Source organism: Dermochelys coriacea, chromosome 14, assembly GCF_009764565.3.
Source record: "Dermochelys coriacea isolate rDerCor1 chromosome 14, rDerCor1.pri.v4, whole genome shotgun sequence".
NCBI lineage: Eukaryota > Metazoa > Chordata > Testudines > Dermochelyidae > Dermochelys > Dermochelys coriacea.
The window spans coordinates 28,839,361-28,854,175 of record NC_050081.1 but is presented as its reverse complement, the minus strand read 5'-3'; the positions used below and the strand labels follow the sequence as shown (position 1 = coordinate 28,854,175).

Here is a 14,815-nt window from a genome sequence, read left to right as displayed (position 1 = left end):
GTGCTCAGATGTCAGAGAGTAGTGGTAGAAAACAGACTCCAACGAGAGACTGCTGAATTGGAATTAATTTGCAAACTGGATACAATTAACTTAGGCTTGAATAGAGACTGGGAGTGGATGGGTCATTACACAAAGTAAAACTATTTCCCCATGTTATTCCCCCACTCCCACCCCCCACTGTTCCTCAGACGTTCTTGTCAACTGCAGGAAATGGCCCACCTTGATTATCACTGCAAAAGGTTTTCTCCCCCCCCTCCCCCCATGCTAATAGCTCATCTTAAGTGATCACTCTCCTTACAGTTTGTATGATAAAACCCATTGTTTCATGTTCTCTGTATGTGTATATAAATCTCCCCACTGTATTTTCCACTGAATGCATCCGATGAAGTAAGCTGTAGCTCACGAAAGCTTTATGCTCAAATAAATTTGTTAGTCTCTAAGGTGCCACAAGTACTCCTTTTCTTTTTGTGAATACAGACTAACACGGCTGCTACTCTGAAGCCTGTCATTCTACCCAGTAATCCTTTTCTGTGGATGCATCAGAAAGAATATGGGTAATGGCTGTCCCTGTGAGTCAACAAAGCATGTAAAGACATGTGATGAGGCCATGTGAGCTAAGACTCCATCTTTTCCCAGTAACTTTCTATGCTCATGTGACCCTGGACTCCATCTTGGGTCAGTAACTTTCTATATACAGTGGCTGTGGGCTTTGTTTGAGTTAGTTTCCATGCACATGGCAGAGGATATAAAGGACACCTGAGATCAGGGCCATCCCTAGGGGGGTATGGGGCCCAGGACAACACCACCCACTCTGCCCCAGGCCCGACTCCCACTCTACCCCAAGTCCCTACCGGCCTCTTTCCGGCTTCCACCCCCTCTCCCAAGTGATGCCAGGAGCCGGTGGGGCAGAGCAGAATAGAGTGGGGCGGGCTGGTGCAGGGTCGCTCACTGCTGCTGGTGCCAGGCTCCCCACTAACCCCTAGGCTACCCATGTTCCCCTGAAGTGCAGGGCCCCCCAAAACCCAGGGCCTGGGGCGGTTGCACTGGTCCATCCTATGGATGGGATGGCTCTGCCTGAGACATCTCTGTTTTGCCTCATTCCTGCTCCAATTCTTTGGATTTACAACTAAAAGGAGCAATTTGAACTATGGACTGAGAGCTTTCCACTCTTTTGGAAGTTACAGGAGAGACTTTTGCTAACCAGCAGAATACTCCATCACTGCTATAAACCTGATCTAAGGACATTGCAAACATTTGTATGTATACGATCCTTTAACCATTTATAATTTTATTCTTTTATTAATAAATCTTTAGTTAATTGACTAAGTATTGGCAGACAGCATGATATTTGGGTAAGATCTGAGAGATATATTGATCCTTTGGGATTGGAAGAACCTCAGATATGCTGAACTGGGTTTTTTAGAACCTCTCTCTATATTAGACCAGTTTGTCTGGATGGGAGCCAAGGGCTGGAATGCCTAAGGGGGACTGGGTTTGGCTTCTTGCTAACCAGTGTGGAGCTACAGAAGCTCTTTTGTTACTGGCTTGGTGAATCTAATTATAGAATAAATCACCTGTTTTGGGGACTCTCTCTGCCCTGTTTCTTGCAGTCTGCACAGAGGTGGCATTCTCAGTGGTGGCCCATACCAGGCACTCGGTCACAGCCTCCATGATTTATTTTATGCTGCATAAAATAGCCACTATAATTACACTGGGGTTCTCCTTTTTGTTCCCTGTAGTTACCATTAATTCATAGATCTAAAGCATTTAGTGAGATGTCTGAGTTACTGATTACTACCAGTAGAGTTACATACTTGTGCAGTCATGGGCCAGCTGTTCTCCTTTTGTATACATGTATTCACTACAAAGCCTAGTGAACTCCATGACCGAACTAATTGAGCATACTTCACCGATAAAGAAAGATTGTTCCCTACTGACAGGGCCACGTGTTTTCTGCAGTTTCTTGGCTGCAGATTTAGCGGCAGAATCCATTCTCTGCTACTTTAAAAAACGTTTCTTAGTAGATAAAATTAAATGTAATAACTGCTTTGTTCAACTCCTCATGCAAATGTGAGTGAGTTGATTCCAGTGTTGCAAACTAATCTGGCCATAATGTGTGGTTATATTACAAACCTGGAATACAGGCGACTCGGGAACTGCTCCGTGCTAGAAATAGGAGGCCGTGTGACAGTGGAAGCTACCCAGCAACAGAGCCTGCTTTAGCAAAGAGTCTGTAGTGGTTTAAGGCCTATGGGAATTCCTAGGACAACTTGGGGAGTCATTATTACCTAGACTAGTCACACTGTTCGAGCCTGATGTACTCAGACGCTTTTACTGGATGTTTGGATAAAGAGGATTCTATTGATAGGTGCACAGACAGTTTACAGACTATACACAACCTGAACATTTCTCAGACAAGCTAAAGTCTCAATCATTGCTAGTGTTTTGGGAAGGACTCCTGGATTCTTCCATGGTTATCTTGACAGCCAATGACAAGACATGAATAGTGAGAGAGAGGGAAGGGATGAGATGGAGGTTTTGCTTTTTCTGTTGTTGTTGTTCTGTTTGTTAGTGTCCATCATCAATATGTTTTGGGTTTCTTACTTTAAGCTCTAAATTGTGGGTCTCCAGGTGTCTAGGTAATCAAGGCTGTCTTTCAGGCTCTGATACTGCACCTTAGCCAACCTAGATGTAGCACTTGCCTGCTTGTCTCATGCTACCTCAGCTAATCCTGCTTCTGCGAGAGAAAGGGAAACTTTGCCTGTCAAAAAAAAAAAAGGAGTACTTGTGGCACCTTAGAGAATAACAAAGGCCCTGTTTCCAACTCCCCAGCCTCAGCCTGACAAGGAAACCACTGGAAAGTTGTCACGGTATCACTAATTTAGTTAGGGATGTGACTTTAAAATGAAATAGTTTGAGTGGGGAAAGCCGTAGTATGGATTCCGTTGTACCACTATAAAGGTGACTTACATCCCAGTAGTTAGTCCCCTTTCTGTATATACCATATATACTGACATAAAGCAACTTGAGATGAGAGAAGTGCATCCACATTAAAGGGGTAGCATCGCTTACTTTGACAATACTTGGCAGAGCAATGTTCTAGTGCAGACAAGGCCTGACTGATTGTGGACAAGGTTGTCTCACTTTGAAGGAGATCAGCTTGGGCTTGACACCACCACTTTAGAACCACTCATCTCCCTCTGACAGTAACAGAGTATCTTGCTTTCTTTTGCCTACTTATTCTGCCTTTTCTGTGGCTGCCTGTGGCGTACTGAGGAATCAATTAATGACATCACAGCGTGTTAACTGAGCTGAAAATATTTTTATTACACCCTACTGGACTGTAGGATCACAACTTTGCAGTCATGGCCTCATCAGCATCGCAATCCTCACTTGACAGATACGTAAGGGGTAATGCTGCATGTGACACTCTATACCTTGGGGGAGGCCCCTCTAGCCCCCATATTCCTCATCTGTATATAATTGTGATATTACATATAAAGCATGCTGTCAAGGTTCCTTCCCCACTCTGAACTCTAGGATACAGATGTGGGGACCTGCATGAAAACCCCCAAAGCTTATTTTTACCAGCTTAGGTTAAAACTTCCCCAAGGTACAAACTATTTTACCTTTTCCCTTGGACTTTTTTTTTTTGCTGCCATCACCAAGTGTCTAACAAATATACAACAGGGAAAGAGCCCACTTGTAAACATCTTTCCCCCGCAAATCCTCCCCAAACCCTATACCCCCTTTCCTGGGGAAGGCTTGATAAAAATCCTCACCAATTTGCATAAGTGAACACAGACCCAAATCCTTGGATCTTAAGAACAATGAAAAAGCAATCAGGTTCTTAAAAGAAGAATTTTAATAGAAGAAAAAGTAAAAGAATCACCTCTGTAAAATCAGGATGGTACAGAGTAATCAGATTCAAAACACAGGGAATCCCTCTAGGCTAAACCTTAAATTACAAAAAGACACAAAAACAGGAATATCCATTCCATTCAGTACAGCTTATTTTATTAGCCATTTAAACAAAACAGAATTTAACACATATCTAGCTAGATTACTTACTAAATTCTAAGACTCCATTCCTTTTCTGTTCCCAGCAAAAGAATCACACAGACGGAGAGAACCTTTGTTTCTCCCCCTCTCCAGCTTTGAAAGTATTTTGTCTCCTCATTGGTCATTTTGGTCAGGTGCCAACAAGGTTATCCTAGCTTCTTAACCCTTTACAGGTGAAAGGGTTTTTCTTCTGGCCAGGAGGGATTTTAAAGGTGTTTACCCTTCCCTTTATATTTATGACACATGCCTTGTAAGGTATTGGGGAAAGGTTACGAGCTGCTGAAAGTCACTGTTTCACCTAAATATGTAATGAAGTTATGAGACTGTGTTATACAGTTGTCACTAAAATATGCTGTGGGTTTGAAAGGAGCCGAGATACTGACTTTACAGAGACAATGACAAGGGAGGTAACCAACACCCGGGTGGGTGCTGTTGAACAGAAATTACCAGCCATTGTCTAGCAAGAGAGTTACAATTCAATGACTCACCTACATGAGACCACAGCAGGGGAATTATTCAGCCTGGCCCTGGAGACTCAGCAAGGTCCCCAGAAATGCCTGGTTTTGTGCTCCCCAAACACATGGGTCTGAGGGTATAAAACAGAACACAGTGGCCACATGCTAGGACTTTCTGCTTCACCCACCTACTCTGCAAGCAACAAGGATGCTGAAGACTTGAGACGCCAACTATGGGGACTGGCCCAGATTTCAAAGGTGAAATCTATATATAATGGACTGCAATATCCAGTGGGGTGAGTAAACTGTCTGATCTAGATGTTTCCCAGTCTAACAGAGTTGAGAGTTTAGAATGTGTGATTATATTTTATTTCTTTTGGTAATTAACTCTGACTTTTTGACTATCAATAATGCTTAAAATCTATCTTTTATAGTCAATAAATTTGTTTTACTGTTAATTTTATTAGTGAGTTTGCCTGAAGAGAATGGTAAATTGCCCAAGTATCAAAGGCTGGTGTATATCCACTTTCCATTGGTGAAGTGGTGAAACAATTAATAAATTAGATGATATATTCCCGAGGTACAGTTCTGGGAGCTGGGGTGATTTGTCTCTGGTGCCTTTCTCTGTGTGATTCATGAGTGGATCTGGGAGCATTCATGCAATCTAGCTGGATGTGGAGTCTCCACATGTGGTTGTGCTAAGTGATAACAGCACCTGTAGGGGTTGCTGCTGGTCATTAGCAAGGCATTGTGAGAGACAGTCCAGGCTGGAGAGAGTTTGGGGGGTGGGGGCACAGCAGTCCTACAGTCCCAGGCTGCACCCCGGGAATCCTGTCACAGTACTGAATTTCTAAGGTAAATTTTCTTGGGATCCCCAGATCATAAAGAATAAGGTTTACATCACGTGTGGTTAGTGAGCAGGTAGAAGCCAAGGTGATAGAGATCTTTTCAATTAAGATCACCAAAAAAGTAGACTAATTGGTTACTTTAAATGGGTCAAGGGTTCCACCATTTTGTATATGTGGTATATGTAGCTAGACAGGGTGAGTGAACTGGACAGAGCACTCTGTGACACTGTGCCCCATATTCTTTGCAGTGATATTTTTAGAATATGATTATGACATAATTATGATGCATTCTACGCAAGATTGGCCATATGAGATGTCATTGGAAAAGTTATGATTTGCTGAATATGATTATCCTATTTACAGGTATCATTTTTGTATCAAGTAATGAATATTGACTATGTATCTGTATTTCAAATGTAGTTACACCTGGGTACACCCTTCCCCATCCACTAGACAAGATGTATTCAGTTTAGGTCGTGGGTGGGGAAGGGCCTATTCAGGACAATGAGCCATTAAGAAAACAAATAGGCCTTAGTAGAACCTTATCTTCCACCTGGGAAGCCTTCCTGAGAATGCTACAAACAGTTTGTGAGTAATGGCTGTTATGACTCTGCAAGACATGTGATGTGACCACACGTCTCTAGACTCCATCTTGGGACATCGGTGTTTTTCCACAGATTGGTCTGGGAACCAAGCTTTGGGAACAAAGGGTTCCTGCGATATGCAAAAGCTATATAATCATCTGGTGTTCTTCACTCCCCACACAAGAAGCCTCCTGGAAACACCTGAAAACAAAGACTGAACTGGGAAAAGTGCTGGACCCAGTCTAAAGGGATTTTTAGCCTTTGAATGGAACACCTGGGGATTCCAAGCTGTAAAGCAAGTGCAGCTTGCCCCTTAAGAATCTGCAGCCTGCTTGTATCATCTCTGGATATGAATAGAAGATTCTCACCCTATCTAGTTAGTATATTAAGCTTAGTTTGCATTTTTTTTTACTTGCTAGGTAATCTGCTTTGATTTGATTGCTATCCCTTATAATCACTTTAAATCTATCTTTTGTAGTCAATAAACTTGTTTTTGCTTTATCTAAACCAGTGTGTGGGAATCATAACTCAGGGGCAGCAGGCTGTTGCATATTCCTCTCCACATTAAGGGCAGGGGTGAATTGTATGAGCATACACTGTACAATTCCCTGTGCAGCGCAAGACAGTATAATTTTGGGTGTATACACCAGAGGGGATGCATGCCTGAGGAGCTGGGAGTAGCTTTCTTATGCAGGAGCTGGTCAGAGAGCCTGCTTGTAACTGCAGCTGGGTGTGTCCCTATGTGTATGTAACTTGTAACAGCCGTACAGTGTGAGAGGGAGCCCAGGCTGGTGGATCAGGGGGTGCAGTTTCAGGTGCCACCCTGGGGAAACCCATCACACACTTGCTCCATCATGGCTGCTACCATCCTCTGCTTGCACTGCAGGATCTGCCATGACACTAATGGGTCTTCATTGTCTCCATCATGAAAAATGGCCTGCCCAGTGCCAGGCAGCCAGAAGGAGTCAGATGAGCTGGAATGTGAACCTTAGACTACCTATTGAAATTCTGTCAGGCCAAAATAAGTTACTTGTGAAAGATTCTAAATATCTGTTTTTTTCAGATCAGGCTATGCCTACTACCGTAATGAGAATAGACTGTATTATCTGCGGCTCACCAAATCCGCTGCTTTGTGGGTCGCCCAGGAGAGCATAACACTAAGGGAGCAACCCCTGAGAGAAAAGCCCCACTGCCTTGTAGGTGAATTTGGGAGAAGGTAAGGATATGAGAGTAAACTTGGACAGAAAATCTGGAGTGGAGCCCCAAAGGCGGTCAGGCACTAAAATCTTAATATCTTTCTGGCAACTCCTGCAGTGGATCGGTTACCAGATATATTGGTTCTTCCTCTCCTCCGGATTTTACCAGTGATACCAATAGGGGTATCCTGATGCATGGGCAACTCTGGGCCTCCATATCATCTGCCCAGGTTTGCGCCCTGGAGAGGTACTCCAGCTTCGCCTGGAGCATTGACACTATAAGAGCAAGGTAGCAAAATGACATCCATCTGCACAACGTAAACTAAAGTAAATGATGGAGTATTAAAAGCAATAAGAGTCATAAGTATATATTTTAAATAAATAATTAAAAGGAGTGAAAACCACATTTGCAGTGGATTACAGGAAAGGAAGCCCAATTCAGGCTGTCAGAACAGCAGATAAGCCAAGGTAGGGAACTACTCTGAGGCTGTCTGCATCTGCAAGTTACATGTTCCTAAACTGACATGGAATTCTTTTCAACACCAGAATATATATGATTAAAAACCCCATGATCTTTGGGTGAGTCTAAAATATTTCACGGACTCCAGTCTCCTTTAGCACCTTAGTACACCATTTCTGCCTTGTCTAAGCATTGGGGTACATACACAGCACCTTTAACACCCAGCTCTGGGGCAGAGGGGGTTGAGATCATCTCCCCCTTTTTTAACCCCAGCTGCTTCACTCTGTGCCTGATTTTACCTGTCTGCCCCTCTCCTTCCCCTGCCCACACTGTGCCCATGCCTCCCCTCCGACAGCCCCGTCCTTTTAAATCTCTTTTATTGCAAGTAGCAGAGTCTGGTGGTAAAGGGCAGAGGCTTCAGCGGCTGTTACTGCACCTCAGCAGATTGTGGGTTGAGCTTCCTGGGTCAGACGCGGCTCCATTGTGACCCCGGGATTAATCTACTGCAGCTGCCCAGCGGGGTCCGTGCGGGGAGAGCCCTTCCCTAGCGCCCCTCGGGGCCCAGCCGGGGAGACTTGCTCCGGGGGCTGGAAGCAGCCCCTGGGGCAGCCCGGGACGCTGCCGACACCAGCCCCTGGGGCGCAGACATCACGTGAGGGGGGGAGACCCGGGGGAAGGGCTGGGGCCGGGCAGGAAAGTGACTCTGCACCAGCGGCCCCTCCTCGCCCCCGCTCTGCTCACGCGGGGGTCTGCGAGTCCCGGAGCTGCTGCCCTCCCTGCTCCCCCCCCAGGCTCTGCCCCCCTGAGCGCCTGCAGGAGCCGAGCCAGCGCCCGGAGAGCGACCGCCCCGGGAACAGAGAAGTAAGAGTTGCACTTGCTCCAAAATTTCAAACTGACCCCCCCCCCCCACACCCCAATAAACAAAACCAGGGTATCTGGAGGAGGGGCTGTGAGAAGGGGTAGCACCTGGGTGGGGAGCTCTGAGGTTGAGGGAAAGGTGGGCAGTAATATTGTTATTAATGGCCGGTTTCAGAGTAGCAGCCCTGTTAGTCTGTATTCGCAAAAAGAAAAGGAGGACTTGTGGCACCTTAGAGACTAACAAATTTATTTGAGCATAAGCTTTCGTGAGCTACAGCTCACTTCATCGGATGCATTTTGAAGTGAGCTGTAGCTCACGAAAGCTTATGCTCTAATAAATGTGTTAGTCTCTAAGGTGCCACAAGTCCTCCTTTTCTTATTGTTATTAATAATAACCTTAGAAAAATGTTAATAGCCAGTGTTCCATGTTGTGGGAATGTGCCAATGTAAAACTGCATGCAGTGCAGTTTGTAGCCGTGTTGGTCCCAGGATATTGGAAAGACAAGGTGGGTGAGCTAATGTCTTTTATTCGGTGAACAGAAGTTGGTCCAATAAAAGATATTACCTCATCCACCTTGTCTCTAACCTGTAAACCTCATTGGTTAGAATAATTGCAGACACATCTCCTTAAATTCTGTGATATGGCATTGGCATGAGGAATTTCTGAGACCAGTGCAAAAGAGTAACAATACTCATTTCAAAAGAATCCTTTACTTTTTTTTGTTCTTTTAAAAAAAAAAAAACACGTGTCAGCACGAAGGATGTCACTGAAATGTATCAGAAGAAAAATATTTAGCAGAGAGGAAAAGGCTGTGAAAGTGAGCTGTCACTTATGAGGTACAAAAAAATCAGCCCATCAAGGATGATCCTGAGTCCTTAAACTTGGACATCTGAGAGTGTGTATTGAGTACCCTCACAGATTTCCCAGGAAAGCTACTTCAAAAAAGGGATGATCCTGGGAAAACCTTGCTTGTGGCAACCCTGCTATGAAAATAGAACATTCAATTAGAAATTTAAACTTTTCAGAGATAAGTGATCATTGATATGGCTAATGAAGTATGAAAGCATGTGCCTCAGTGTTTGCAGGATGGGAGAATTAGTTACAGAATTTTGGTTTATTTTTTTAAGTAAAAATGGGTGAGGTTATTTCAATATAATTGGAAGTGCAAAATGGTATTAACTGTTAAAGCAATGTATAAATATTTTAGACATGCATTCTTTGGGAGAGGTCACAGCCAATCAGTGGCTGCAGTCTCCGCTTGCAAACAAATTCCTCTACCCAGGAAAAAAAAAAGTGAACAAGTCCTTAACTTTATGGAGTGTGAGTGTTCTCATTGGTATCAATGTGTGTCTAGGCGGTAGTCAAATACGTGCACCCATTGTTACAAACTTTGATGATTTTATCATGTGTGGCAATACTTGTTGTTTTTATTCTGAAAACACAGCTTTTGGAATCAAGAGACTGCTTTTGAATCACAGAATAATAATAAGAAATTCTATCCTTCATGGTTGTGGACGGAAAGAGAGCTTGAAAATATAAAGCTAGTGCCCCCTAAAGGCTCAGCATCAAAAAGATAAATAAAAAGAATCCCAAATGTATTTTTTAAAAATCATAACTCTTCAGGGTTGAATTTGAATTCTTGAGGTTGTCAATATTATATATGTGTGCTTAGCAAAAATTGCCTTTGAGAGGGATTTCATACAAGACAGCGCTACTCCTTTTGACCTGAGCAGGTAGTCAAAGTTCAGGGGCTGAGGGCTGCTCCAGTTGGGAGGAGAATTTGACAGTGGACTCTGGGACTTTTATAGCTGTCTTATTTATTTACAGTGTCCTGTTTCCTTGAACCCAGGAGAGATCAAAAAACTAATGAACAAAACCCCCAAACAAACCAAAACAGCAGACTGTTTCCTCTGCTCATAGCATTCAGTTCTGCCAGCCAGCTTATTCAGGTTGGTTTACATTTAATCTAAATGCAGGGAAGCTAAGTAGTTTAAAATCTATACCTTTACTCATCATATAACTTTTGAGAGGCTTCCATGCCCCCTTTTTGCTTTAGATCCCACCCCAGACTCCTATTTGGACATGCACACGTTTGACCTGGTGGCCCTTTTTAAAAAAAAAAACGGGGTGCATCAGAACTAAATGTATAAATAGTGCGTGTGGGATTTTTTTGTTTATTTACATTTAAAGCTGCTGTTAAGGTCATTTCAGCAGTCCAGTAGCATGAAGAAGCGTTAAGTCATTTTAAAATAATTTATGAAATAAAGCAGACTATCTCTGAGAGCGAGTTTGCTACATGGAAAGGCAGCTGTAGAAAAACAGAGAGGGATAATATTCAGAAATAAGGGGGGGGGGGAGAGAAAGACCAAGAGAATATAAAGTGGATTATCAAAAATGTGAGAGAGAGTTAGTTACATGGAAAGGGGAAAAAAGGCAGAAGGAGAGAGGAAAATAAAGTGGACAAAAAGAAAGAGTTGTAAAACAGCAAGAAAGGAAAATGTCGCTCTCTGACCAAATGGCAGGGAGAGAAAATGAAGACTATTATTACGAAGTGTGTGAAAGAGTGTATAAAAAATCAAGAAAGAGAAAAGCACCTCACCTAATCAAATGCCAGTAATTCCAGGACAGCAGCCTCAGACAAGCCATGGCTCGAGGTTGAGCCAATTAGAAGATATTCTTTAGACATGTCATAGAATATTAAAATGAATGCATTCCCTGAACCAATCATAATGTGTCACATTAATGGTGGGGCATGGCTATTCTCCATTGCATTGTTTAAATCATTTATATTGAGCCCAGTCAGGAATGGCCTCCTGAGGACTGGATCATTTGGAAAACCCCAAGCAACGATTGTTTGACTGGTGTGTGTATAAAAAACCTACTTTTTTGCAAGGGAATTTAAACTGGGAACCTGTATGTTCCAATCATGGCCTTTTACAAGATGCCTACAGATGCCAAGAAGCTCGGATTGCCTCTGGGGGCACCTGCATGTGTTCAGAAGAGACAGCCTGCCTACGCTTATTTCCCTGAAGAGGAATCACTGATACTGAAGCCCACGTTCTATCCAGAAATCGAACTAAAGAACCAGGGAGACTCCATGGGGCCATCGCCTGTTGTAAATGAGGCAAAAGATGTAAAAGTACTTCAAGATAGGATGCAGAGGCATTTGTTGCTGGCTATGATGCAGGCAGAGTTATGGTCCAAGGTGAGATGGCCTGTATTATTTTATAACAAATTGCTGCAAAATTATAAGAGGCTTAATGTATTTATGCTTTTTGTAGGAAGGGGAGGAAGAAGAGCCTGTATACGTGGACTTGTCGGCCATGGTATCGTTGGATGATAGTGAGGCTGAGAGTCAGGCAGTAACTGATGATTGCTGGTCAAATGGCAATATCATCATGGTAAAACAACTGGAAGTTTTTTCACAGCTTCTGAAAAAAAAATTGCAGTTGTACTTTTAAAATGTGCTTTTTGTTTTTTTGACAGATAACTAAGCCAGAGTCATACAGGATTACATCCAGGGTACGTAGCGAGTTGACATCAGAAGCAGAGCAGTCTGAGCCAGAATTGCAAGATGAGGTAAGACCCCTTATGGCATTTTACAAGAAATTCGTGCAAAATTATAAGGGTTTAAATACATTTATGTTTGTTTGTAGTAACTGGGATCATAGATGAGATGGAGAGACAGACAATGCCCAACAGCATGGCCACTAGGAATAATGACATTTCAGAAACGGAAGAGGGGATGATCTAGGTAGTACAAGTTAAAATTTTTGCCTTTTTAATTTGTAAATTACTACAACAAAATTAAAAATCTATTATTTTTTCTGCTTTTGACAGATATCTTCAGCGGATTAGTTGGATAAAGAGAACCAGCCTTCTGGAAGAATAAATCTGATATGCACATGCTGCTTTTGCAAAAAGGAAACCTACCAAAAAAAGCTGATGCAAAGTAAGGAGGCTGACCGACTGAACTGTAAAGAAGGTGTTATGACAGATATTGTTAGGGTTGTTGTAGACAAAGCCAATTACCACCACTTAAGGGTCAGCTCTTCAATAACTGTGAAGCCTGTGTGATAGATGAACCCACTCGCACAGCCATAATTGTATCCTTTGAGGGTGCACAGAAATGTTTCACCAGGTCAGATGCATTTCTTCTAAATTGAATATGGCATGGCTCTTAAATATAATTATGGCCACAGGCTGAAAACTGAAGGAGCTTAACTTGACCACTCAAACTGTAACTGCCGTTGTTAAAATGATAAGGGAGGTAGAAGCTTCAGCAGATTGTCACTGGTGGCAGGCATTGGAAATAAGGTGCTAGTGAAAACTGTCCTGATGATATGTCAAAGGGTTGTTTAAAAAAGCTTATAAAACTTCTTACATGACAAAACTTCTCCCTAAGGGGTCAAAAAGAATACAACTGAATATTGATAAAGATGTACAAATTGTTTCTCTCAGAAACAAGAATGCAACGGATGTTTATAGGTGCTACAAAACTAATCTTAAATAGAAAGATGTTACCAGCTGTGCATAGTTGCTTCACTTGACTGTATATCTCTACTTTTAAGAATATAATGGTAAAATATGATGCCTTGCTCTGTATTTTTTTTGTTAGTGTTTTCTTACATATACTTAAGTCGTGGAGTCAGAAATGATGGGCTTGATAAAGAGGCAAGGTGTGTGAGGTAATGTCTGTTATTGGGCCAACTTCTGTTGGTGAGAGAGACAAGCTTTGGAGCTACACAGAGCTATTCCTCAGATCTGGAACACATACCCAGAATGCCACAGACTTGTAAAAGAAAATGTATTACTCTCCCAGGGAGGTTGTGAGTTTTGGAGGTGTGATTTCTCCCCCCCCCCACATCCCCTTATTTCAGGCTGCTAACATATGTGGTAAAACTCTGAGCAGTAAGCAGATTGCATCTAGGCTTGTAGACCAAGATACTCACATGCAGCACAAGCCAGCAAGAATCAAGTTTAAAAGAAATAAAATGGTTGTCTGATGTGAATGTATAATGCCAGGCTTATTTGATCATTCTGATTCCCAACTTGAACCTCAGTCATAGTCATAAATAAATGTTAACAGTGATAGATATTTTGTCTAAATAAAACTGGGTGGTTGCCTTAAATAACGATGAAGGTGTTTTAAAGCTCTTTTCAGCCAAGGTTGGGCACCTCAGAAATTTAAGAACTCTTTTCCTCATCTACTTGTAACAAAACTTTAAAGACTTTGTTAAAATAACAAGGTGCATGCGATATTTTTACCAATAAGAAAGTCAAGGTTCTTGGTCATGGAAAAGTTTAAAATCAAAGATGTGGGGGTATTTTAATGCCTATAGCACCTTTTCATACATCGATGTGTCCTGCAGGCCTTCAACTACTGTTGCAACAGAAGTTATCAGAACTGATTGATGTTACTCATACTAACTCATTGAGCCTGTCAGAAATGGTCTATGGGAATAGCTTTATAATAAAGGTGCCACACACTCTTTTTTTCAGAAAAGAGATCCAATAAGGTTTCTAAATTAAAAGGAGCTTTTGAAAAGGGATATCAGCAAGCCTTTACTGATTAAAATATTTGTGTCTGGTATTTCATCAAAAGGACAGCAAATTGTGTACACATTAAAAGATTAGATTAAAAGAGGAAGTTGTAGGCTCTGTTTGCCCTGAAAAATTACAAAAAGTAAACATTAGCCAAATCTGTGTTTACAAAATAGAAAAGATTCTATCAAAGAAAAGACGGGGGAGAGGAAAAAGTATTTTCTGGTGAAATGGAAAGCAGGCCTGGAAAATTTAACAATTGGGTCAAAATGTCTCAAGTTCAAGACCTGTGATAAGGAGGAAACTGACTGAAGGTGGGTTTTGTCATCTTACCTAGAAATGCATCTGTGGGGACGTTTCCTCAAAATACTACTTCCAGCTTTATACTTTAAATGTGATTTAATAGGCAATAGGTTTAAAACAAACAAAAGAAAGTACTTCATCAATGCAGAGTCACCTGTGGAACTCATTGCCAGAGGATGTTGTGAAGGCCAAGACTATAACTGCGTTCAAAAAAGAACTAGATAAGTTCATGGAGGATAGGTCCATTTATGACTATTAGCCAGGAATGGGCGACAGGGGATGGATCACTTGATGATTACCTGCTCTGTTCATTCCGTCTGGGGCACCTGGCACTGGCCACTCTCTGAAGACAGGATACTGGGCTAGATGGACCGTTGCTCTGATTGACCCAGTATGCTGTTCTTATGGTAATTGGGATATTGGTTTATCAAAAATCCATTATGGTCACTTATGGACCATAATTTCTTTTGCTTTACCATTTGTGATAGTCTGGTAGTACCAGCC

General features: G+C 42.3%; 1 protein-coding gene across 1 annotated transcript in view; it reads left to right on the top strand.

The window, feature by feature from the left end:
• Positions 1 to 14,815, top strand: part of LOC119842772 (zinc finger protein 135-like) — a 50,450-nt gene that overhangs the window by 14,325 nt on the left and 21,310 nt on the right. The window contains exons 3-4 of the mRNA XM_043497471.1: positions 7,013 to 7,149; positions 8,115 to 8,466. Coding sequence (XP_043353406.1) covers positions 7,013 to 7,149; positions 8,115 to 8,466 — 489 coding nt within the window. The remainder of the gene's footprint in view (positions 1 to 7,012; positions 7,150 to 8,114; positions 8,467 to 14,815) is intronic.